Source organism: Phragmites australis, chromosome 1, assembly GCF_958298935.1.
Source record: "Phragmites australis chromosome 1, lpPhrAust1.1, whole genome shotgun sequence".
Classification (NCBI taxonomy): domain Eukaryota; kingdom Viridiplantae; phylum Streptophyta; class Magnoliopsida; order Poales; family Poaceae; genus Phragmites; species Phragmites australis.
The window spans coordinates 4,110,910-4,135,425 of record NC_084921.1 but is presented as its reverse complement, the minus strand read 5'-3'; the positions used below and the strand labels follow the sequence as shown (position 1 = coordinate 4,135,425).

General features: G+C 48.2%; 4 protein-coding genes across 7 annotated transcripts; all 4 read left to right on the top strand.

Annotated features, from left to right (window-relative positions):
* Positions 1 to 262: 262 nt before the first annotated feature.
* Positions 263 to 4,256, top strand: LOC133924504 (probable inactive receptor kinase At4g23740). Its single transcript, XM_062370115.1, has 2 exons — positions 263 to 1,740; positions 3,349 to 4,256. The coding sequence occupies exons 1-2, from the start codon at positions 474 to 476 to the stop codon at positions 4,002 to 4,004; spliced, it is 1,923 nt and encodes a 640-aa protein (XP_062226099.1). The 5' UTR covers positions 263 to 473; the 3' UTR covers positions 4,005 to 4,256.
* A 3,650-nt stretch (positions 4,257 to 7,906) lies between these two features.
* Positions 7,907 to 10,157, top strand: LOC133924133 (GDSL esterase/lipase At5g45910-like). 4 transcript variants are annotated; one of them, XR_009910784.1, is made up of 6 exons: positions 7,909 to 8,252; positions 8,356 to 8,583; positions 8,714 to 8,859; positions 8,946 to 9,222; positions 9,321 to 9,604; positions 9,795 to 10,157. XR_009910784.1 is itself a non-coding variant. In XM_062369685.1 (6 exons), the coding sequence occupies exons 1-5, from the start codon at positions 7,982 to 7,984 to the stop codon at positions 9,536 to 9,538; spliced, it is 1,140 nt and encodes a 379-aa protein (XP_062225669.1). In that variant the 5' UTR covers positions 7,909 to 7,981; the 3' UTR covers position 9,539; positions 9,795 to 10,157. The 4 variants fall into 4 exon arrangements, 3 of the variants coding, with proteins under 3 accessions (XP_062225747.1, XP_062225669.1, XP_062225557.1); XM_062369685.1 differs by having other exon boundaries at positions 9,321 to 9,539; XM_062369763.1 differs by lacking the exon at positions 9,795 to 10,157 and having other exon boundaries at positions 7,907 to 8,252; positions 8,946 to 9,213; positions 9,321 to 9,695.
* A 9,490-nt stretch (positions 10,158 to 19,647) lies between these two features.
* Positions 19,648 to 20,504, top strand: LOC133924435 (uncharacterized). Its single transcript, XM_062369996.1, has one exon. The coding sequence runs from the start codon at positions 20,058 to 20,060 to the stop codon at positions 20,325 to 20,327; it is 270 nt and encodes an 89-aa protein (XP_062225980.1). The 5' UTR covers positions 19,648 to 20,057; the 3' UTR covers positions 20,328 to 20,504.
* A 108-nt stretch (positions 20,505 to 20,612) lies between these two features.
* LOC133924347 (V-type proton ATPase subunit E-like) lies at positions 20,613 to 24,284 on the top strand. Its single transcript, XM_062369879.1, has 6 exons — positions 20,613 to 20,918; positions 21,588 to 21,688; positions 21,869 to 22,025; positions 22,837 to 23,033; positions 23,813 to 23,912; positions 24,052 to 24,284. The coding sequence occupies exons 1-6, from the start codon at positions 20,613 to 20,615 to the stop codon at positions 24,085 to 24,087; spliced, it is 897 nt and encodes a 298-aa protein (XP_062225863.1). The 3' UTR covers positions 24,088 to 24,284.
* Positions 24,285 to 24,516: the final 232 nt, after the last annotated feature.

Sequence of the window (24,516 nt, the reverse complement as noted above, 5' to 3'; positions counted from 1 at the left end):
ATGTAGTTTCACCGTACGATTTGACGACAACTAATTTTCACCAAATCGTATGGCAAAAACTATCTCGTAATTACAGCCATGCACCCTAGTCCTGTTGTCGACGCCACATCAATAATTTTTGCCATACCGTACGACGATAATAGAGTTTTCGCCGTACGATAGGGCGAATAGGTATTATTTTCTCATTTTGGTACTATTTCTGTAATATCTGAAAAAATATAATATTAAAAAAATCCAGCTAGCTCCCCCACAAATCCAGAAAAAAAAACACCACCGCCATCTCCCTCCCACTACAAGTCTGCAACCCGAGCCTCCGGCGGAAGCCTCCCCTTCCCCCTCTCCAGCAGCAGCACTCGCACACACACGCTTCCCCAAGCCAAGCAAGCAGCCACCTTTCTTTCCTTCCTTTGCCCCTCCTCCCTCCTCTCCTCCAGCAGCTACTCAGATCCAAGAAGCGGAGCACCACTGTCGCCATGCCGCCCCGGCTGCCACTCTGCGTGGCGGCCCTCCTGCTCTGCTGCCTCTCGCTCGCGTCCTCCGAGCCGGACGCAGACAAGGTCGCGCTGCTCGACTTCCTCGCGGGGGTGGGCCGCGGTGGCACCGCCCGCGCGCGCATCAACTGGGCTTCCACCCCGCGCGCCTGCGGCGGCTGGACGGGGGTCACCTGCAGCGCCGACGGCTCCCGCGTCGTCGCGCTGCACCTCCCGGGCCTCGGCCTCTCGGGCCCCGTGCCGCCGCGCACGCTCGGACGACTCACCGCGCTGCAGGTGCTCAGCCTCCGCGCCAACAACCTCTCCGGCCCCTTCCCCGACGACCTCCTCGACCTCGTCGCGCTCACGGGGCTCCACCTCCAGCGCAACGCCTTCTTCGGCGCGCTGCCGCCGGGGCTCTCGCGGCTGCGGAGCCTGCAGATGCTCGACCTCTCCTTCAACGGCTTCGACGGGAGCCTCCCCGGCGCGCTGTCCAACCTCACCCAACTCGTCGCGCTCAACTTGTCCAACAACTCGCTCTCCGGTCATGTCCCTGACCTCGGCCTCCCGGCGCTCCAGTTCTTGAACCTCTCCAACAACCATTTCGACGGCCCCGTGCCCAACTCCTTGCTGAGGTTCGCGGATACCGCGTTCGCTGGGAACAACATGACGCGGCCTGCGCCGGTGTCGCCGGTGCTCCTGCCGCCCTCGCTGTCGCCGCCTGCGGCCGGCGCGCCCGCGAAGAGGCGGCTGCAGCTCAGCGAGGCGGCCATTCTCGCCATTGCCGTCGGCGGGTGTGTCCTGGTGTTCGCTGTCGTCGCGGTGCTTCTGATTGCGTTTTGCAACAGAGAGAGCGGCGATGAGATGAGAAGTGGGGCGTCTGGGAAGGGCGGGGAGAAGAAGGGGAGGGAGTCGCCGGAGTCCAAGGCGGTGATAGGCAAGGCTGGGGACGGCAACCGGATGGTGTTCTTCGAGGGTCCGTCGTTGGCGTTTGATTTGGAGGACCTGCTCCGCGCCTCTGCCGAGGTTCTTGGGAAGGGTGCGTTCGGGACGGCGTACCGGGCGGTGCTGGAGGACGCGACGACGGTGGTGGTGAAGAGGCTCAAGGAGGTGAGCGCCGGGCGGCGCGAGTTCGAGCAGCAGATGGAGCTGGTCGGCCGGATTCGCCATGACAACGTGGTGGAGCTCCGTGCGTACTACTACTCCAAGGACGAGAAGCTGCTTGTGTATGATTACTACAGCAGGGGATGTGTTTCCAACATGCTTCATGGTATCGTTCTTGCTTCCAACCTCTCCTCCTCCTTCTGGGTGTCGTTTTCATCGTTTCAGTGCTAAATCTGGATACTGCAATTTGCAAGTTGCTTGATAACTACCATTGTTTGTTTGTTACAACTGTAGCAATGATGATGGTGAGAGAGAGGTGGTATTTAAGAAATGTGTTAGGAGATGTTGCAGTTTAGAAGGAAGAAAATTTGTAATGCGAGTGATATTATGGTGATCTGGAGATGCGAGGTTGCTTGTTTTTTGGGAAGGGGTTAAGGGTTCGATAGTTAACTGTTTGTTTAGTGCCACAAAGCTTTGTTGACTTTATCAGATTGCATGGTAGGGTGGGCAATTAGGATGGGGGTTAATACTAAAGGTAAAGGTAATGCAGGGTCGAAAGGCTACTCAAGTGGAATAGGTCCTTGTTCTTACTCTGGTTATCCTCTAGGTTCGCATTTACCATCATTTCAATTTTCTGACCTGAGCACTTGAGGCCTTTTGACTGGTATATTTGAGAATAACTCATGTCTGCTCTCTCTCTATTTTGATCATATCAGTCAATATCTACTCCCTTTTCTTCTTTTGACATCATCATGTGGCCTAGGCTTTGTTGTTGAGCTGAATGATATTCCTTTTCCATCTTGCTGAACATGCCACTTTGACTCTTTTTTTACTGTTCTGAGACAAAGATGAACTTAAGTGTTCCATTCTTACTTCACTAAAAATAGCATGTGGTGCTGATTTCTTCCTTAATTCTGGTTTATTAACTTGCTATCCTATATTAAGTTTCCTGTGATCATTTAGATCTGGCTGTTTTGTGTTCTTTAAGTGTCCACATAGTGCTTAGCTGTCATGACTTGCAATCTTGCATCTGTCTTCGAACTTTAAGCCATTTCAATTCAAGTTCACATGGCTTGCTTGGTGTGTGGTCAACTCTGGTTAGTGGTCACATCAGTGCCATCTTAGCAGCAGGACAATCTATTTCCTATCTCATCCCATGAGGCTATGTGAATCACGCATCTTGTTGACGAAGCGTACTTAATCACTGAAAGTCATGGAATTCGAATAGCAAAATGCATTATTAGTTTTTTCGTAATCATGTGACGTCGAGGATATTAGCTTAAAAGAAAAGGAGGACTATAAGTGGCGGCAGGTATAGGAAAGTGACAAATAGGGGAAAAAAAATTGGATGATAGATACATTAAACAGTTGGCAATAGTTGAGTGTTGTCACCTGCTAGAAAGGTAATATTTTCAAGTTCATTTAGTAAAACACTTCAATTAGCTAGCGTTGGTGTTCACTATCATGACCCATTCCTACTATCATGACCCATTCCTCCATTTTAGTGTCAAGATCTGGATTCTGGACCAGAGGAGGACCACTGTTAGATATGCTATGCTTCAACAATTTGCAATCAAATTGGTTATGCATCTGAATCATGATGGAGCACTACAACTAATAGTAGAAACTTACACAGTTGATTCTTATCAATAATTTAAGGAGCAATATGTTATCCAGAAACAAATATAAATTCTACTGTGAGCTGACGGTTCTTATCTGATGTTAAAACGCTTCACATACATCTCATAATTTTGTCGCTATCTTTCTCTTTCAGGGAAGAGAGGAGAGGACAGAACACCTTTGGATTGGGAAACCAGGTTAAGGATAGCCCTGGGAGCAGCACGAGGGATCGCACACATTCACACCGAGAACAATGGGAAATTTGTTCACGGCAACATCAAGGCCTCAAATGTCTTCATAAACAGCCATCAATGCGGCTGCATCTCAGACCTTGGTTTGGCATCACTGATGAACCCGATCACCGCAAGGTCCCGTTCTCTAGGGTACTGCGCGCCAGAGGTCACCGACACAAGGAAAGCATCACAGTGTTCAGACGTCTACAGCTTCGGCGTCTTCATCCTCGAGCTCCTCACCGGGAAGTCACCTGTCCAGATAACCGGCGGGGGCAATGAGGTTGTCCACCTGGTCAGATGGGTGCAGTCTGTCGTCCGGGAGGAGTGGACTGCCGAAGTGTTTGACTCAGAGCTGCTGAGGTACCCCAACATCGAGGAGGAGATGGTGGAGATGCTCCAGATCGCCATGGCATGCGTCTCGAGGACCCCTGAACTGCGGCCCAAGATGCCGGACCTGGTGAGGACGATCGAAGATGTGCGGAGGAGCGACACCGGGACGCGGCCTTCGACGGAGGCGTCCACTCCGGCCATGGAAGCAGCTCAGAACAGGGCAGAGAGCTCATATGCAGCCCCGTGAATCCATTCGGAATGATTCATTGGATGCTCAAAGCTGGTATTTATTAGTTGTTTGTTTTTGCACGGTAGGAGCACGGATGATCGATCCTGTGTTTTGACGGGTGCTGTACCATTCTTTTGTCTTAAGATTCCATGTTGCGATATTGTAACAGAATGTCGAGTGGACATGGTTTGCTTATGCAGCAATTGCTCACTGCTCATCTCTCTAAGCAAGGAAAAACAACTGTCTGATCTGTTAACACTTCATTTGATACTGCCCTGCCTCAGTTGCTTCTTCAGGTCTGTTTGCAGAGTCTCACTTCTTTTCAGAGGAAAATGTTGCTAGATCTGATCTGACTAGGAAGAGAGACGCGCTACTCCGCGTGCGTTCAACTCTGCAGCTGAATCATGTGCTAAAACTCTGAAGAAGGAAAAGATCTACAAATTTACATATCACCAAGAGCAAGGGAAGACATTTCTTTACCTTTGGCATAAAACATAAAAAAAACATGGCTACTACACTTCATAAGTTCATATAATGCTGCCAGTACAGTGTAGGTACTCAAAAAGCAAAATTCAATGCTAATGAAAATCTACAGAGATAACAGGATAGTATCGAAATAGTTGTGTTTGTCTACAATCCTAATGTAAGTGCTTCATTGCCTAAAAAAAAAATGTAAGTGCTTCACACATCGATATAAATGCTAAACACATGGGCTATGCTTCATTTAGCAATTTCCGTGACTTTGGGCAGACGCTGCTACGGCGGCCAAGACGTAGTCGAGCTTCTATTTATGAATTATAGAGGATTTTATAGAAGCTATGCTAAATGATAGGATTCTACAGTAAATTATCAATAAGTGGATTTTAAGAATGAATTATATAATACAGAGAAGCAGAATCTGTTTTTCGCACAATTCTCCGGAACGCAGATTGTGTAAAAGCCAAACTACGCCAAACAGGACCTTAGTTTCACACCTCGAAGCGGTGCCTCTGCGGCCTGCCGCCGCGGCCTGGTGCATTTTCTGGGGACTGCAACCCCCGACGAACGACGAAACTTGCCGTCCCCAATGGGCTGGCGAGAATCGTGGCTCTAGTGGATGCCCTCGAAGAGCGTCTCTCGGGCCACCGATGGAGGACGAGCTGCGGCCGGCGACTGCGAGGCCGCAGCACGGCGCTTGACCAGGCTGATGTCCAGGTGCGGTGAGCAGGTGACCATGGCACCAGCGCGGGCGCATGCATGTGGATCCGGCGACCCGACCAAGCACTGCATCCGCCTGACGTTTGACGGTGGGTGGCATGACATCAAGTCTACAGATACACCGTGTCGACTACTGTTGGTAGTCGACAGATACAAGTGTACAGTGGTAGTCGAATCAATGGGCGCTGATGTAGCCTGTCCCAATCATCCAGGTCAAATGCCGCTGTAATCTTTGATAATCTGGCCTTCCATATCCCGATGATTAAACTGGCCCAAAACTACCGGCTACCGATGATTAAACTGCCCTCCTGTACGTCAGGCTACCGGCTGGAGCAAGAAGCAGACCAGGTTGCTGCTCTGTGCCGTTTTGCTCCTCCTCCTCCTCACGTCACCGGAGCCGGCCCTCTCCTCCCGTCCCGTGAGCCGGCGCTACCAATCAATCTTCAGCTTTGGGGACTCCTTCGCCGACACCAGCAACAACCCCGCCATCTTCGCCTGGCACTCCGTCCTCGACCTCGTCATTCGGGCGCCCTACGGCTCCACCTTCTTCGGCCACCCCACTGGCCGCAACTGCGACGGCCGGCTCATCCTGGACTTACTTACTACGAGTACGTCATGGAGATGGTCGAGTCGCCTCACAAGTTTGGTTAGTGTCACAATAACATCTATCTGTCGTAGCTAGTTTTTTTCTCGATCTCCATAGTTAGCATGCATGATTGAAGGTGAGAACTGCAGGGTTCGGAGAAGACGTTCTTACGGTTTGTTGTGGAGGCCGTGGGAGGAACAACTTCAACGGCAGTGTTCCTTGCGGTGATCCTGATGCAACCACATGCAGCGACCCATCTGCGTCCCTGTACTGGGATGGCGTCCATTTCACGGAGGCGGCTAACCGCTACATCGCCAGTAGCTGGTTGAGCAGCTTGAACTTGGGTACAAGAGCTGGCGGTGGTGCAAAGGGAGCACATCCACCTAATGGTGCAAGCACCGATCTCCAAGATTATGGAGGAGGTCTATCATGAAATAATCGTAGTATTTACACTACAATGTATTTGTGAGGTCGTGATAGCTCAACCTGTTACATTTCTCATATCAAACGTCCAGTGTTTAGATCCGGATCGAGCTGGATCGGATATTCATCACCTTCATATTCTTCAAACCAAACACCCTAATACAGAGACTCAAAAATTGAGCAGGCCGGCATGCGAGGAGTATGTAACACCGTACCATTCTTATACGTAGTCTATGTGCCACTACCACACGGCTGAAACCAAGTGAACAGCTAATTAACAGTGTGCTTGGTTTTAGGAATCAACCATGTCCATCGTGTGATCATCTTTTTGAATTTGATGGGGTGACACCATTGGTTTAACGAGCTCGTATTTACATTACGCATGTCTTCAGACCAAAATAGAAAGATTTTCACTACATTCTGTCGTGTAATCCTGAAGCTCGGTGTTATGAGCTACTACTGTATTAGACATATATTTCCTTTTTCTAGGCGAATAAAGTGAATCCGTGAAACAACGCTCCAATGAACAGGGTGTTTCATTTCAAGAATATTCAACAAACCATAGATTGGATAGTACATCACAGATAAGAAAAACCCTCATATTTATACCAGATATATGCTTAGAGGAGTGAATGATGATAGGTTAACATATTTCATTCCTCAAACCGAACATGCAAGTTAAGTCCGGAACTAGAACGAATAGTATGATCCATCGCCACCACCATTGCACTTCTGGAAACCAAACACCCTACGAGCGTATGTCTACTACAGTAAGAAAAGTTATAGCTTCAAACGGATTTTACAGCTGCTTCAGGGTTCAGACAAGTCTGATAAGCGGCAATTTTTTTCTGTTCAATGACCTTGGGCCTTTGCAATGCTAAGACGAGCAAGTTTGTAGCCGTCTTGTTTTCTTGGGCTCTTTTGCATGTCGTGTTGTTTCGGGCTGGTCCTGCGTATCTCGATGTATAGCGATGGGTCTCATGTGTGAGTTTTTTTTTTTTACATTTTCTAACTTAAAAAATTAAATAAATAGATTTTTGTTGAAAAATTTTACAAAAACAAATGTCTACCGTAGCCCTTTCGAAGAGCTGTAAGGATAGCATAATGACAAAGGCAGGTCGTATCGCCCTCTGAAAAGGCGGTAAGCCCTTACAGTTAAGGGCTGTTAGGCTACTGTTCCCGATGTAAACTGCTAATTTTTTTTTCTATCTTTTCTGTTTAAAATAGTGATATTTTTTTACTCCAAAAATTCTAAATTTTTTTTATATGTTTCATAATCCATATGCAACCCATTGTAATTGGATTCACCTGGAAAGCATGTGTATAATTTAAACTTAAATTCTTAAAAAAAAATACTTTTATAACTTCTAAAAATTATTAGGGCATCAAATAAATTCTCAAAAATCTAAAAAATTCACTAATATTCTTTTTATATGTTAGAGCTTACCTAACTAAAAAAAATAAAGTGGTTGGCTAGAGTACAAGAACTTGATGTAGGGCCAAATAAACGCTCGAGGACAGAGAGGGACAGATGCAGATACGATTGGATTATGATAGGGACACGGACTTTTTTCTTTTCTTTTTAAAACATCAATATAATTCATACCTATATGTTTATACCACCATACATATATATATACTTATATAATATATATTAAAGATTAGAGAAAAGAAGCTGCCGTACGAGCCTTGTTGTCAGCAGGGACACTGGCTTTTCTACCTCTAGAGAACATCACCTTACCCAGGATGATCCGTTCCGGCAGGCTGGAAGCAGTGCAGAGCACGCAGCATGGGAAAGTTGTTGCCGTGTGCCGTCTCGCTCCTTCTCCTCGCTCTACTCTCATCGTCGGAGTCGGTGGCCGCCTTCCCCTCCCTCCGCGTCCGGGGCTACGACTCCATCTTCAGCTTCGGCGATTCGTTCGCCGACACCGGCAACAACCCCGTCGTCTTCCGCTGGTACTCCGTCTTCAACCCCGTGACGCGGCCGCCATACGGCTCCACCTTCTTCGGCCGCCCCACCGGCCGCAACTGCGACGGCCGCCTCATCATCGACTTCATTGGTGCGTGCGCACGGTTAACTAGCTACTGCTTTGGGATTTGCTTATTGATTCGATCTCGCCCAATCTCGACAAGTCAACGTTAATTGCCCTGCTCTGCTCGTAGCTGAAAGCCTGGGCCTGCCGTTCCTCCCGCCTTTCCTGGCGCACGACGGGGGCTTCCGCCGCGGCGCCAACTTCGCCGTCGGGGGCGCCACTGCCCTCGACGTCGGCTTCTTCCACGACGGGGAGCCCGCCGGCCCCGGCGCCAGCCAGTTCCCTTTGAACACCAGCTTCAGCGTGCAGCTGCAGTGGTTCGAGTCGCTGAAGCCCTCCCTCTGCGGCACCACCCAAGGTTAGCTCACTCACTCGCCAGTCACATACGCATACAGCTTGCTAGCTGCGTATCTATCTATGCGTAGGATTTGCCAAATTCTTAATGACGAACAGAGGAAGTGATGCATCGTCGCCTTCGCTGCGTGCAGAGTGCAGGGAGTTGTTCGGGAGATCGCTCTTCGTCGTGGGCGAATTCGGGTTCAACGACTACAGCTTCTCCTTGGGAGGGAAGAGCATTCAACAAGTCAGATCGTTCGTTCCAGATGTCATCAGGACCATCTCCATGGCCATCGAGGTAAGCACTCCACCAATCAACAAGCTTGATTTTCTAAATACTGATCACACGATGAAACTGCGCTAATGGTGAGTTGGTACTAGCAGAGGCTGATCAAGCACGGGGCGACCAGGCTGGTGGTTGCCGGGATGATTCCGGCAGGATGCTCGCCGCCGATTCTCGTCATGTTCGCCGACGCCGACCCGGCAGGCTATGACCCCCGGACAGGGTGCCTGAAAGATATGAACGAGCTGGCCATTCATCACAACTCGTTGCTCCGGGAGGCCTTGCACGACCTCCGGGCCGAGCACCCGGACGTCGAGATCATCTACGCCGATTTCTTCAACCCCATCATGGAGATGGTGGAGTCGCCCGGCAAGTTTGGTCAGCTCTATCACACAGTGTGCATGCTCCAAAACCTGCATCGATTCTTTAGGGTCTAATTGAAGTTACAGAAAGGTGATCGAGCTTGGCCATTGCAGGGTTTGAAGGAGATGCTTTTACAATTTGTTGTGGAGGACCCGGGAGGTACCATTACAACCAAGAAGTTTGGTGCGGCGATCCAGGTGCGACCACATGCAAGGATCCATCTGCTCGTTTGTTCTGGGATGGAGTCCACCTGACAGAGGCAGCTAATCGGTACATCGCCGACGACTGGCTGAGTAGCATAAACTCGCCTGCTAGTGCTAGCAATCTATAAGGTTTCTGCAACCATCCTCCAGACTAATTTCTGGTAAACATGAACAGTTCTGGTAATAGAAGGAAGGTACAAACTTTATTATTTGCATATGCAAATTGTGTAGCATCCATTATTCTCTAATATGCAATCAGATGGCTGAATGATTACTGAAGTCAAATTCGAAATTTAACTCACCCTAATTATAGCATCCTTACATGCATTTTCACGAAATCCCCAAACCCTAAATGAGTTCTCTATTTTTCCTCTCTTTTTACAGAGCCGCTGCGAGAAACAAAACAGGCAAAAATGCCTGTCTATCTTTATCTATTCTGTAACTGAACATGAGACGGCCAGATGCCTCGCGGCAGCACATGGGCCTGCTCCCTCCCGTGCAACATGTTTGCATGCATGTTTGCCTTTTTTATTCAATTCTCTGCACTTGGCCAGCCACCACATGCATGCATCTTTTTTTATCCGGTAGACTCCAGCATGAGCTACCCATTCCTGTTCCAAGTACTTTATTTCATAGTACACATGTATATAGGGATGGTAAAAACCCTAATGGTGCAGGTTTATGTTACATTATTTTCTAATAGCTTTAGGTGTGAGTTTATATCTAAATCCAATGGACACACCTACAGATTACCCACATGCTTTACTAGCGTACCCGTTCTAAACACTCATGCCGTCATGCGTGTCCAAATACTTGTATAGTCAAGTAGTTATGCTCAAATATTTCTATGTTATTTTATTTCTGTTTTATTTCTTGCCCTTGATTTCTTGCTACTCTAGTTTTTTCAATCACAATCTGCAACTAGTATATATTTGAATAGATGCTTCTATATTTCCTAAACATAAGTACTGCCAGAGCCCAACGGTACCCTCCATCGGATCTGGCGAGTTCCTCATTTCCTGTCCTATCCTCTCCTGCCTCTTTTCTTCCTTCTTTTTTCACGAGACATAGATCAAAGCTTATGCAAATGTTTCATAGCCCTGAATATTCATCTTCCTCATATGCAAATAGGGGTGGAAACGAGCCCAGTCGAGCTCGGCTCGGCTCGACTTGCACGAGCTCGGCTGTGTGCGAGCCGAGCCAGGTTCGGCTCGATTAGATGACCGAGCTAAAAAGTAGGCTTGGCTCGGGCTCAGTTGGCTCGTGAGCTAACCGAGTTAGCTCACGAGCCAAGCGAGACCCAAATTTGAGCCACGGGTCGGGTGGGCAGCGGCCGGCGGTGATGATCGTAGCCGCGGTGGGAGGGCCACTGGCGGGCATCGACGGGAGGGCGGCAGCGCCGAGCGGAGAGGCGTCGGGCTGGAGGCGGCCACGGGCGGGTGGTCGGTGGTGCCGAACGAAGAGGCAGCTGGTGGGAGGTGGCACCGGGCGGAGAGGCAGCAACCACAGGCAGAGAGGAGGTGGGATGGCAGCGGCGTCAAGCGGGCTGCGGCCATATGTGAGCGGGTGGCAGCTCCGGTCGGAGAGATGGCGGCAACGAGTAGGCGTCCGGAGGGCAGCAACACCGGGCGGGCTTCAGGACTCCGGAGGGATGGAGGGCAACAATGCCGGGAGAAGACTCATGGTCGTGGTGCTCTTGCGGACTTACGGTGAGGGAGTGCGGAATTGCAGGCTGCGGTGTGTGGAAGCACTGGTGGGCCAGCGATCGAGCCACCGAGCCGCTCGCAAGCCAGCTCGGGCTCGGCTCGGTTGGCCACCGAGCTGGGGAGGCCACTCGGGTTCGGCTCGTTTGGCCACTGAGCCGAACCGAGCTTTTGTGAGCCTGAGATGGCTCACGAGGTGACAGGAGGTACCTTTTGAGATCTTGGAATGCGGTCTCCACCTCTGGTGTCCACTGGAAGTGGTCTTTTTTTCTTCAAGAGTTTGAAGAGCGGCAACCCCTTTTCTCCTAGCCTCGAGATGAATCTGCTCAAAGCTGCCACACATCCTGTTAGTTTATGGACTTCATTTAGCTTGGTCGGGGATCTCATTTGGTCGACATCCTTGATCTCGTCGGGGTTCACTTCTATTCGTCGGCTAGACACGAGGAAACCGAGAAACTTCCCTGATGATACTCCGAACATGCATTTCTCTGAGTTCAGCTTCATGCGGTACTTTTGAACGTTTCCTTGGTCCTACTCTTCACAACCACATCATCAACTTATGCCTCGATGTTTCTGCCGAGCTGTGGTTGAAGAACAAGCTGAATACACCGTTGGTAAGTGCCACCAGCGTTCTTCAAACCAAAAGGTATTTTTACATAACAAAAAAACCCAAAGGGCGTTGCAAAAGCAGTTTTCTCTTCATCTTTCCTACACATGCTAATCTGATGGTACCCTGAGCGGGCATCTAAGAAGCTTAACAGATCGCTACCGGTGGTTGAGTCAACAAGTTGGACGATCTGAGGTAGAGGGAAGAGATCTTTTGGGCATGCCTTGTTGAGGTCAGTGAAGTCAATGCACATCCTCCACTTACCATTGGGTTTACGAACCATGAATGGGTTAGCTAGCAACTATGGGTACTGCACCCCCGGATGAAGTCTGCTTCTAGAAGCTTATCAATCTCCTCACAAAGTGCATCCTTTCGATCGGTCGTGAATCGATGCGGCTTATGCTTTACTGGTCACGCGTTCGGTTGCACTGATAATTTGTGTTCGATCATGTCCCTAGGGACTCTAGGCATATCAGACGGACTCCAAGAAAAGACATCCGCGTTAGCCCGGAGGAAAGTGATGAGCGCGAGTTTGTATTTGGAGTCCAGGCCAGCCCCTATCCGGATCGTCCTGGACGGGTCAGAGTCGTTTAGGCAAACCACCTTGAGCCGATCGTCTGGACTGGTGATGACATGGACCTTCACCGGGCGACCATTGGGTTCGGCGTTCTCGAGCTACAACCCGGGAGTCAGCTCAAGCATGTCAAGGCTCCTCTTGTCACAGTATAGCTGTCTTTGCATTGCCAAAAACGATGATGGCCCTAGCCTGGCCAGGGATCTTGATTGACTGGTAAGCGTAGTGGGCGATGGCCTTGAATTGGGCCATCGTTGGTTGCCCCGGGATTGCATTGTAAGCGGTCCTGAAGTCTTCCAGATCGAACAAGACATTTTCGGTCCTGCAGTTACTCGGCGAGCCGAAGGTGATGGACAGCTCGATTTTCCCCAATGTCTTAGCCGAGGAGCTGGGGGTAATTCCAAAGAAGGGAGGAGATAATTTCAGTGCGCTCCTAGGAATCTACAGGGCATCCAGCATGTCGGTGAAGAGGAGGTTGATGGAACTCCCTCTGTCGACCAGTACACGACTTAGTCGAATGTTCTATACCGTGGGTTCGACCATGATGGAATAGTGACCATAGCGTCTGACACGAATGGGGTGGTCTGCCTAGCTAAAGGTGAGGGTCACCTCCAACTACTTCATATGTAGGTTTGGGCCCGGTGTGGTTGCCCACACTTCATAGACCACTGACTTGTATTCCCGTTCGAGGAATATGTTGCGGCGCCCCAAAGATATGGTGGACCATGTGATTGGCTTGCTGGAAACCTAACGCCAATTGGTCGGGGTCGCCCCAATCCTCACCATCATAATCGCGCCCAGGTTTACGCTGAACAAACTCCTTGTTGATGATGCCTCGCATGACCTTGCATTCTGTTAGGTCATGGGCATCTGTGCGGTGGATCAGGCTATAGCCTTGGCCCTTCTTTCTGTTCTTTTTCTCGAAGCACCAACACGGTTGGCTGGTTTGCTCGACCACCATGACATCGGGTGGTCTTGCCTTGTGTTTGCTCTTTTTCTTCTTTCGACCGATCCCTTTAAAAGAGGTGGGCTGGTCGGAGGTCGGTTGCGACTTTGGGCCGCTCTGGCGCTCTCAGGCCTCAACGGCCTGCGCGCACTTGTCTACAAGCTCGAAGAGCTCGGTGGTACTCTGGAATTCCTTGCTGGCCAGCGTTTTGACCATCTTCTGGTCTCTGACCCCCTTCAGAATGCTATGACTACAGACTCACCTGTGATCCTTGGAATGGTATTCTGGCGTTCGGTGGAACACCAGATGTAGTCTCGCAGCGACTCGCCCGGTCTCTGCTTGACCTAGTATAGGTCATCCTTGACCCCTGGTTGGGCGTAGGTCTTCTAGAAGTTGGCGACAAACTGGTCGCACAAGTCCTCCCAGGAGTGAACCAACCCGCGTGGGAGGTTTATAAGCCAGGACTGTGCTGAACCGACCAAGACGGTTGGAAAATAGTTGGCTATGACTTTCCCGTGACCTCCCGCGAGCTACACCATGGTGGTGTTGATTTGTAGGAACTCCTAGGGATTGTTCGAGCCGTCGTATTTTTCAGCTAGGACCGGTCGGAACTTGTCCAACCAGCGCACCTCTCACAGCCAGGCAGAAAAGGTGTTGCACCCCGCCCCGTAACGGGGAGTCACTCACTGATAGGCGCGAGCATGCGCTCGGGGAAAGAGACGGTCTTGCGGCCCTGGCGATTAGGTGGAGGAGTCCGATGCCTCCCTGCGATTGGGGGGAGGGGGTGAGTTGTAGGGTTGCTTGCTCTTTTCCTGCTCCCACCGAGCACGATCTTCCTGCATTCGGCTGGCCCTTTGGCCCTGAATCACGCTGCGGAGGTCGCGTTAGCGAAGAGAGTTCTGTAGGTCAGTGGGTCGGTAGTCCTGACGCGGCGGGAGTCTCCGAGTGCTTCCTGTTATGTAAGGAGCACATGATCTTTCCTGCCACGTGGCCTGCTGCGATTCTTGGCGATTGTGACCATTACTAGTCCTTGTGATGGACGTGGTATTTGTCGTCACGATTTGGCGTCGGGCAGTCTCTACCAAAAGGGTGAGGTCACATAGCCATGGTGCCACTGGCGAACCCTCAGGTACGGCCACCGGCGGGTGGCTAAGAAGCATTCGTGCGGTCTGCAAATTCTGCACGGGCGTCATGGCCTCGTAGTCGAGTTGTTGAATGTGGGGCGGTGACATATCACGAGTCCCCAGCGCCCATGTGGCATGACAGCTTAGACGATGATGCCCCCAAGGACCACGTCCTATGCGAGGGCTGTATCGGAGTGCTTCTTGTTCGGTGCCAGGCCAGTTTCCCTCTGGGTGCATGGCCTGGGGCTCACCAACGGTGCTTGGGTCACGAGGGCCTCCATTTCCCCCTGCTGCATGATCTGTCATGTAGACTTCACACTGAGCCTTAGAGCCTTCGGACTCTGATTCGGTGTTCCAAACTTAGAGCACACCGGGCTCATCTGGGTCATTTCTCATGACGAATACCTTGCGACGACTAGGGTCCTCGGAATGGGACTTAGCGGTTGCCATGGATACGGCCATTGGTGGCCCAATCGAGTTATCAACACTTAACCGAAACATGAAAACGCGCCCCCTACCCGTCGCGCCAAGTGTCGAGGGCTAATCCGTGATAATGTCTCTAGGGTATGCCAGATGATGGGTGCGTGATCATCGTTTCTGGTGGCTGTTGGTGTGTGTGTCGAAGAAACTCAAGAACACTAGGGTTTATCCAGGTTCAAACCTCCATTGGGATAATAGTTCTACGCCCTGTATATTTTCTTGTGAGTTGGATGAACTTATCCAGAGTGTCCCCATACAAGCCCGATCCTCCCCCCTATATATAGCACGAGACGAGGTGTACCGTGTACAAACAAGCATATCGTGCCAAATACTGTGGCTGCCCTATACATGATGAAAACAACTACTCATAGTGTCACAACCGGTTTTTACGGATAAAACCAAGCACGACTTATGTGTGCCCAGGATGTTTAATACACATAAGGACATCATAGGTGAAGTAACAAGAGCAATACTTTAACTTACAGCTGTTTAACTCTTACACAAAGACTTCACCTAAACAACTCCACTAACCAAACTATAGCTACTAAACAACGACAGAGGAACGAAAGCATCGGCGACCACAACAACTCCACAGACACCGACTAGGAACACACTCCTAGTACACCAGGTCTTCGTCTTGGAAGTCTTTCACTGAGCAACATATGTATTGAGGGAGATAGCAAGGGTGAGTATATGGAGTACTTAGCAAGTATGAGAAAAATAATGATATACAGGCTTATAACAAGAGTAGGCTGACACAAGGTATATTCGCATAAATGCAAGTTAATGTAATTGAAAAGCTTTAAGCAGTTATTAAGTGAATATGCCCATATCACCCAAACCATTATTATCCGAGAACAACCACCTTGCAAACCATAACCAACTAACCATCACCAAACCAAACCCATAACCAACTAATTATGTGAGGATCCAAGTCTCCTATAACCGCGAGCACGACTGTTATAACATTTTTACACTCTGCAGAGCTTGTCCAACTTTTAGCCATGAGTTGTGGTATCTGTGTTGTTGTGTTTGCAAGACACTTAACACACACCAGTGGTGTGCCGCCAGGAGATCACTACGAAGTATGCTCCATCAATTAGGTCTTGGACTCCAACGAATGCCAGCTAGGTGTCTAATTGATATGCTAAGCCTTACCCATATCGGCCTCGTGTTTGAAAGGTATTTCTTGAGTTGTCGCTCTACGAACCGGTCCTTAATAAAGTTCACATGTTTCACTTGTTTTATAATTGGGCAAAGACTATCCACCAGGGTAATAACCATCAAATGTTAAAGGATATCCAGAACCTAGACAAATGTTAAGGATATCCAAAACCTATCATTATGCTTGGAACATATCCACAAGTCCACCATAAGTACTAACATTATCAAAGCCATCTCTTTGCTCAAGCCCTAAGTTCCATGTTGCTACATCATGTTTATCATCATAGTTGCATATGTCCATTAATTAATTATATGATACTTCCCAACATCCTGACAACATGGTAAGCAATTCTACCCAAAAGACTCATATTAACTACCACTTAGGCTTCAAGGAATGTAAAGGAAGAACTAGGTAAACTCTAACATAGGTGACTACCTATCAAGTTGATAGACATTGCATGCAGTTTTATAAAATAAAATCATTTAAAAATATAGGTTCAAGATGATCAAGAACACTTGCCTTCTCCTTGGTGTTGCTCAGTGAACTCTAGCTCTTGATCTTGATGCTTCTCAAATTGATCCGGGGTGTTGACATCTAATCGCGCGATTACCAGCAAAGCACACAAACAAAACACACCAAGAACAGAGCTCAAAACAAAGGAACAACAAGACAAAACTCATCTAGAAAGATAGAGCTTGGAGAAACGAATCTAGTGGCGTGAGAATCGCTTAAAACAGAGCTACGGTGCAAAAGTTATGCTAAAAAAAAGTTTAGGGTTTATTTTATAAAAGAAAAGGACTAATTTGAGATTAACAGAAAGTTTTTGGGACTTATTGTAAAAATAGAGGAACCTAAATGTAATTATGAAAAAGTTCATGGGCTAAAGTGTACAAAGATAGGGGATTTTTGCTAAAAATAGAGAAGTTCAAGGGCCTAATTGCAAAATTACTCTAATTATGGAATTAATCGAATTATTTTTGTATTGGAAAACATGGCTTTGCTGACTAGGCATGACACGTAGGCAAAGAGGGTGTTGTGGCAAGGCTACATGGCGGTTGACGTGGCATGGTGCGCTGACTGGGTTAAGTGGCGACACGTGGTGGCTTGCAATTTGATACCGAAGGGGTATATGGGTGATCTAATCTGGGCGGTTGGCTTCAGATATGACGACTTGGGAGAGATCGGGCGGCCGGAGTGAGGGGCGCATGTCGGAGCTGAGGCGGGACATGATGGCGGATGGTCGGAGGGGTCGTTGGACCTCGTCGTCAGCCACGGGGCGCAACGGCGAGTGGCGGAACTTGAAGAGGAGAGCGAGGGGGTTCCGTTTTGGGGCTTACTGAGGGCGGAGGGGCATCGGTAATGGCGAAGTCGGCAGAGAGGCTCAGGAAGTGCGGGAGCTCATCGGGATAGTGACTCCGGTAATCGGGAGGTCCAACCAACGACGGTAGGGGCTCCGGGAAGCAGTGACGAAGCTTCTAGGTAGCTCGAACGGGGCAAGGCGGCACAGAAGCGGCGGGGCGGCGAGCTTAGACGACGGTGGTGGCTATGCTGGCGGAGAGCTCGGGTTCCGGCGGGTAGGGCTCGAGATCTCGACGGCTTGGGTTGGAGATTGATCTGGGAGGGGGGCATATATATAGGCGGGGTTGGGGCTCTCGGGAGTGCACGTGACTCCTAGGCAGCGGGGCTCGAGTTCGTCTCGAACACGGCTGGCGGAGGCGGCGTCTGAGCGAAGGAAGACGAGCGTGGTCGTGAGGGTGAAGGCGAACCGGGCGGGCGTGTCAGGGCACGACTGGTGTAGGAGCAGGTCGGGGGAAAGCGGGTGCGTGGTTGGGCCGGGATGGGGCACGACCCATGCGGGGGATGGAAAGGAAGAGATGGGCGTTGGGCTGGGGAAACAGGCTGGCTCGGGATGGTTGGGCCGAAAGGAGGGAGGGGCAGCTCTAGAGAAGGGTTTAGGTTTTTTCTTTTTCATTCTATTTCCATTTCTAACCTTTGGTTCAAACCCAAGCAAATACAATTCAAACAAAAGCCAACAAGAATTAAATAAGACCCTAAAATGCCTATTCCAGCATGATTGCATTCAAACAAAATATATCCTAAGTCAAATTGGGATTTGATTTTAGAAAATAGGTTTTATCTTATTCTATTTGTTGAATCCTTAATTAATTCTAGGAAAATTTAAAGAAATTGAGAAATTAAAAATCAGGGTGTTACACATAGGTCATCACTACAGGGGGTGGGCACGCCCGGCCCGCTCTGTCATCCTGTATGCCCTGTCCTGTCCATCAAATACCATCACGCGGGTTGCAAGGCCGTCACGCTTGCCTGCCAGGCCATCCCGTAGTATTAAAAGCTACAGGACAGGTCACACCATCTCTGCACCGGTCCACGACCTCGCTCGTCGAAAGGGTGGCTCGGGAAGGAAAAGGCATGAGTGCATGTCATTAAATACGATTAGACTGGTTTGGTGGGTACCTGCCCCACGACTAGCAAGAGCTGGTCGTGGGATTTCTATCTGTGATCAGGGGACTGGTCGCGCGGAGGGTCCATGTTTTTGAAAATATCAACTACCAGCTAGCATCCACCGGTGTGGGCCCTCCTGATAGTGGACCCCTTATTCTTTTACATCAAAAATGTTGTTCTACAAATGCTGAATCATTCCCTTCAACTCTGCAACATTCTCGCGCAAATGAAGATTGGCATCTACTGAAATTGGAGGAACCTGAGTGTCTTCCTCTAGAAATCCACTCTCAATGAGGTACTTCTCGTACTCATCTTCCCACTTAAAGAACACGCAAGCACTTGGCGATTACAAACATGAACAGGGGCAAAAAAATCCCAATTAGAAACCCTAGGTCTTCAATTCAAGCAAAATCCAAAGCAAAATCCAAGCAAAATCGACACAAACGAGTCAAATGATTCATACCTTGTACCCCTTCAAACACCTATAGAACCTTCTTCCTCGATTCTCGTTGGTATTGGGTGTGAGCACCACAACTCATCGGTCCGGGTTATACGGGCACTCAATCAAGGGGAAAGGCCCCTGTGCATGGTGCTGCCTACCAGATCTGGGGCGGGACGACGACGACGGCCGCGATTATGCCGCCATCCTGCCGCCGCTTCGCTTCTGATCCTCGTCGCCCACCGCACGCCAGAGAGAGAGAGAGGGGACGAGGTAGAGTGGGGTCGGGTCTCTCTGTGTGGTCGATCTGGCTTGACTGAACCAAGCCACGTGAATGCGGTCGGGTTCAACCAATTTGGTACCAAGGGCATAAGCGTCCTTTCATCATCCCTTCTCTCTTCTCTCAAGTAAGAAAAGATTATTTTAATACAAAGGATGTGTTATGAATCAAGCCACGTTTTCGTAGTGCGACTGGGACAAAAATGAGAAATATGATACGGTGTAAACCAGACCACGCTTTATCAGTGTACATAGACAAAAATCCCTAGAACATACTAAATAATGGACGAAGGCAACTATAAGTCATTTCTGGATACAGTGGACAAAAATGACAGGCAGAGCTGCATTCGCCTCTTCATTAAGTAGCTGCTTATCCGAACCCAATCATCCAGTATAAGCCAGAACTAAAGTTTATCACTATTATCAAGGAGTTCTACCATGTTATGGATAAGGGGCTTACAACCCCTGACCAAAGGCAAGATATCGACGTGACGTCGCCACGGGTGGAGGATATCGACATGACGTCGCCATGGGAAACTCTATAGAATTGCCACATAAAGAGGATAAGGTGAGCCAAGTAGCCAGCTGCACAAAAAGAAGCAGCTAATCCTCTCTGTCAACATGCACTACGCATCACTGTCAACTGCAGTAATCCCATCTCCACGAAGAAAGGTCCACAAAAACTACCCATCTTGAGTTCTTGATCTTATCCTCTTCCCTCCAGCAAAGAAACAAGAGAACCCATCGGCCATCGCCATCTGCAAAGTAGTATAAACAACAAACGAAATCGATATACTGTGAAGGCAGGTGAACTGCGAAGTAGCTCGCAGAAAGCAGGAGGTTCTTCAGGTAAAATTTGGAAGGGAGATGGAAGGGAAAAGCAGCCATCTGCCGGAGATAACCATCGTCCCGGCGCCTAGGCCGGTGCCGGGCTTCGGCGCTGTCGACGTGGCGAAGGCGGCGAGCAGGGAGCCCATCAGCCCGGGCTCGCCGTCCACGGTGGCCACCGCCGACCGAGGCAAAGAGAGCCGTGCCACTGCCGCGGGCGCCGACGCCCTGCCCGGGTGGAAGCTCGACGCCCTATGCCAGGACTCCGGCTCGTGGCCGGCCATGAGGGTGCGCTTCCCCTACTTCTGAGAACGGCATCGTCGGTGCGCGGGCTGTATATTGTATACTTTTAGATTTTTACCTAGTAAACACTGTGTGAGTACGCCTATATATTTACGAGTTGTACTGGTATTTTAAAAAATGAAGAACATACCAGTCGTAATTTAGTTGTTTGCGTACTCGAAAAATGAAGAAAGTTTATCGATCTGACCTTGAGCTCTGAGCAAAGCATAACCGCCAGTCAGATTTGCTTGCACGTCACAGTTTACAAGACGATGGGTATAAAAAAAATCCGTGTACCGCAAGCGCGCGAGTATGGAAAAAAATAAAAAGGAGAAATCTCAGGGGCCTCGATACAAAACGTCCCCTCCCCGCGACGGCCGTGTCAGAATCGCCACGAGGTCTCCCGCATCCCCTCGCCTCGAGAGATCAAAACCCATCGCTGCGGCGACTCACCGTCCCGGCGATCACCGGAGAACCAGTAGCAGAAGGGCGCAGGGGCCCCTCCCGGCCGCGAAGATGGATGACGTGGACGTGTCGCGGCAGCTCAAGCAGATGACTGACTTCATCCGCCAGGAGGCCGTCGAGAAAGCCGCCGAGATCGAGGCCGCCGCTGCCGAGGTGTCCCTTGCACCCCACGCTGCCGTTCATCCGCGCATTCTGTTCTAGTGGCTCGTCGGGTTTTGGATCTCGGGAGCGATCGGCGAGATCCGGGTCGCTGGGGTTTACATCTGCTACAGCGCTGGTAGGATCGCACAATGTGCGGCCAATAGATGTAGATTGAGCGAATTGGGCATGAATCGACAAGGTTGGGATTTTGGGCTCAGGTGTTCTCTTTTGGGTTCTGTTCCTTAACGATTTCATCCGGTGCTGTCGGGCTTTAGGAGTATGGTGCCAGTAATGCTCTAACTCGTGCCATTGCGTTTGTTACCAATTGCCGCATTGCGTTTGTTGCTGTTTCTCTAGTATAAAGTCCAATAAAATATTGTACCTCTATTCCAGTGTTGCTGCTAATTCTGACACCCATTTGCCCTGAACTGGATAGCATTTTTAATTTAGTGCTACCATGTAATGGACATTCAGATTCAGAGACCATTGAAAACCAGAACTTTACAGTTTCGATACATGTTCTGGTGAAAGCCTGTTCTCTTCTGTTTTTTGTTGGATAGTTGGTATACTTTTATCATGGGAAAGCACAACTTCAGTGTCGTCATGATTTGATGTAATGCCTTTTAAATATCAAAAGCCTGAAATTTTCTCAATGATCTGATGTGAATGATAACTACTCAGGAATTCCAAATTGAGAAATTGCAATTGGTGGAGGCTGAAAAGAAGAAGATGCGTCAGGAATATGATCGGAAAGAGAAGCAAGTCGGTATCAAGAAGAAAATGTAACAGTTCTTATTCCCGTTCATGCTACTTCCGTTTGTTTTACCAATTTCACACTGTGGAAATACAACAGTGGAGCTTCCCCCACTGTAGTCCCATTCGCATGGCCATCTCGATATATATCATAAAAAATCATAACGGAAGGACAATTCACTAAACTTATTGTATTTTATTCTATGCAGTGATTACTCAATGCAGCTCAATGCTTCCCGAATTAAAGTTCTGCAAGCTCAAGATGACTTAGTAACAAATATGATGGAAGCAACAAGAAAAGAACTACTGTACATAAGCCGAGATCACCAAACTTACAAGAAACTTCTCAGGATACTTATTGTTCAGGTCAGCAGAGTGGAGTTTGAATTATTTTATATGTGAATACGAAGCATGCACTTGGTGCAGCTACTGAAAGTAATATCTCATTTGCGAAAGCGCGCTTCAATACATGCTGTTGTGGTTGCAAAATGCATCCTCCAATGCACACATAAGAGAGCAAAGGAACCACAGAAAACAAACACAGAGAAAACAGGGGTTGCTGAACTCCTGGCTTCCTGAGTGCTGCCAGTTCCATTTTCAGGCCATTTCCTGGTTGCTGTGGGGTAGTGGGGTTCTCATTGTTAGAGATAACACTGATTCAATTGCCAAGTTGAATTCGGCTTGCTTTTTGGTAAAGCTGTCTGAAAAAGTCATATTTTTCGGATAGTATAATATAGAATAAGCCTTTTCCCTTGAAAAAACACCAGAAATCAGTGACAAGTGGCTGCAATTCACTTGAAACTTCAAATCAGTACTTAGTCGGTTTAGTAAATACAAATTCAAGCACTTACTGCGAAAATCTTGGAACTGGCTGTTTTCCTCTCCCTGAAGAATAACACTCGTGCCTGCCTGATTGTTGGGGTTGGGATAATATTCAAATCATAATTTTTATACCGTGCTCTTATACGGTTTGATTTTTTCACTTTTCTTTATACACTTCATAACATGAATGTACAGTGTATGTACGTAATGTAATTGCTGTAGCTGTGGTTCCATTTGGTATACCTATCCATGTGCATGCTGTAAGTAGAGTGGCTTAGATACCCCTTTGTATTTACTTCTGTTTTCATTCTTCTGTAATTTGAGTATTAACTAACACAACAAATTCTCTGACCAGAGTTTGCTGCGTCTGAAAGAGCCAGCTGTGGTTCTCCGCTGCAGGAAGGAGGATCTTGAGCTTGTTGACTCAGTTTTGGAGTCAGCAAGGAATGAGTATGCAGAAAAAACAAATGTATATCCTCCTGAAATAGTTGTAGACCGCCATGTCTATCTGCCATCTGCTCCCAGTCATTATGAGGCACATGGCCTCTCCTGGTAAGGATTTCAACCTTTCGTGGATAATGAATCAAGTACTCCCTTGATGATATCTACTGCCTACTGTTCATACTTCACATTGCATGTTGCCGATTTTCTGAATTCAATACTATTCAAAGTTTGTAAGTGCTTCCATCCTAAATGGGCTTTGGCATTTCCCATGTGATATGTTGGGACCTGTTGTACGGTGGCTTGACTACTTTTCTTGGTAAGATTGCCTATGGAAATTTCTCTATCGAATGCACTGCAATATGCATAAGAGAAAATGTTGTATAATAGCTTTATAAGCAACTAAATTATTTTTAAAAGAAATGGCAGGCCTATTCATTAAAGAGATAAATAGAGTTTATAATTTTCCAAGCCTGTCCGAATGAACTTACTGAGCATCTGACCCCATTAAAAGAATCTTGTGGTGTGCTAATCTTCAATCTTTAAAGTAATATTTAATTAAACAACTTGAAATATGTTATGTTTTCTAGAAAAGTGTTCTCTTGTCTGCATTGCGTGTAATCTTGAAAGCATTCCCACCACTCTTCTTTGTGCCTTTGCCCTCTTTTCTTTTGTTGAACCGTGCATCCACATGTCAATCCTATATGTTCACATGTTTTTTTTCCAATTGCTATGCCTATTATACTAGCGTGTTTGAGTAGCCCCTTCTCTAGAGACTGAAGTAATCTACTGGATCTGTTCTTGTTATCAGAAGAATCTAATAATGCGTGTTAAATGTTAAATTTGTGGATCTCAATGTCTAATGCGTACTGTTATACCTTTTGATTTAGCTCCGGTGGAGTTGTACTAGCTTCCCGAGATGGAAAGATAGTCTGTGAAAACACATTGGATGCCAGACTACAAGTGGTTTTTAGAAAGAAGCTGCCGGAGGTATGTAATTCCTCTTTCTGTTTCCTTTGTCATTTTGGTTTCTAAAGCGACACTGTTCAATCTGTTAAATTTCCCGTGCATCTCCTTTCATAGCTCGCATCTAAGGGTAACCTTTCTGTGGCACATGTACTGTTTACAGATCCGTCGAAGCCTTTTTGGGCAGGTAGCTGCGTAACCAATTCCTGAAAGCACTCTTTGGTGTCTCCTGATGATCACCAAGAAACACTTTGGCAGCTCAATAGTAATTTATCACATTGTTCGGATGTCACTTTTATTTTATTTTTGTATGGAGGCGTTGTCATCAGATTCCAGACCTTCCAATCCTGCACGAAGCAAATAAGAGCAAATAAACTGTGTTCATATTTGGGACGATCTTCAGTCTTTTCTTAAATAAGGCATCAAGATGCGTAGTGATGCCAGTTCTATGAACTGCATAATGTTTTTTTTTCACTGAAGACGGTCCTTTTGGCTATCATTTGTTTCCTTTGTTGTCGAAGAGATAACAATCCTAGTTGGCTGCCGTCGGAACGCTGTAATTTCCCCCCAATTCTACGTGGTTTAATTGTTTCCCGTGAAATTCCTATGTTCCAACTTGCAAAGAGTA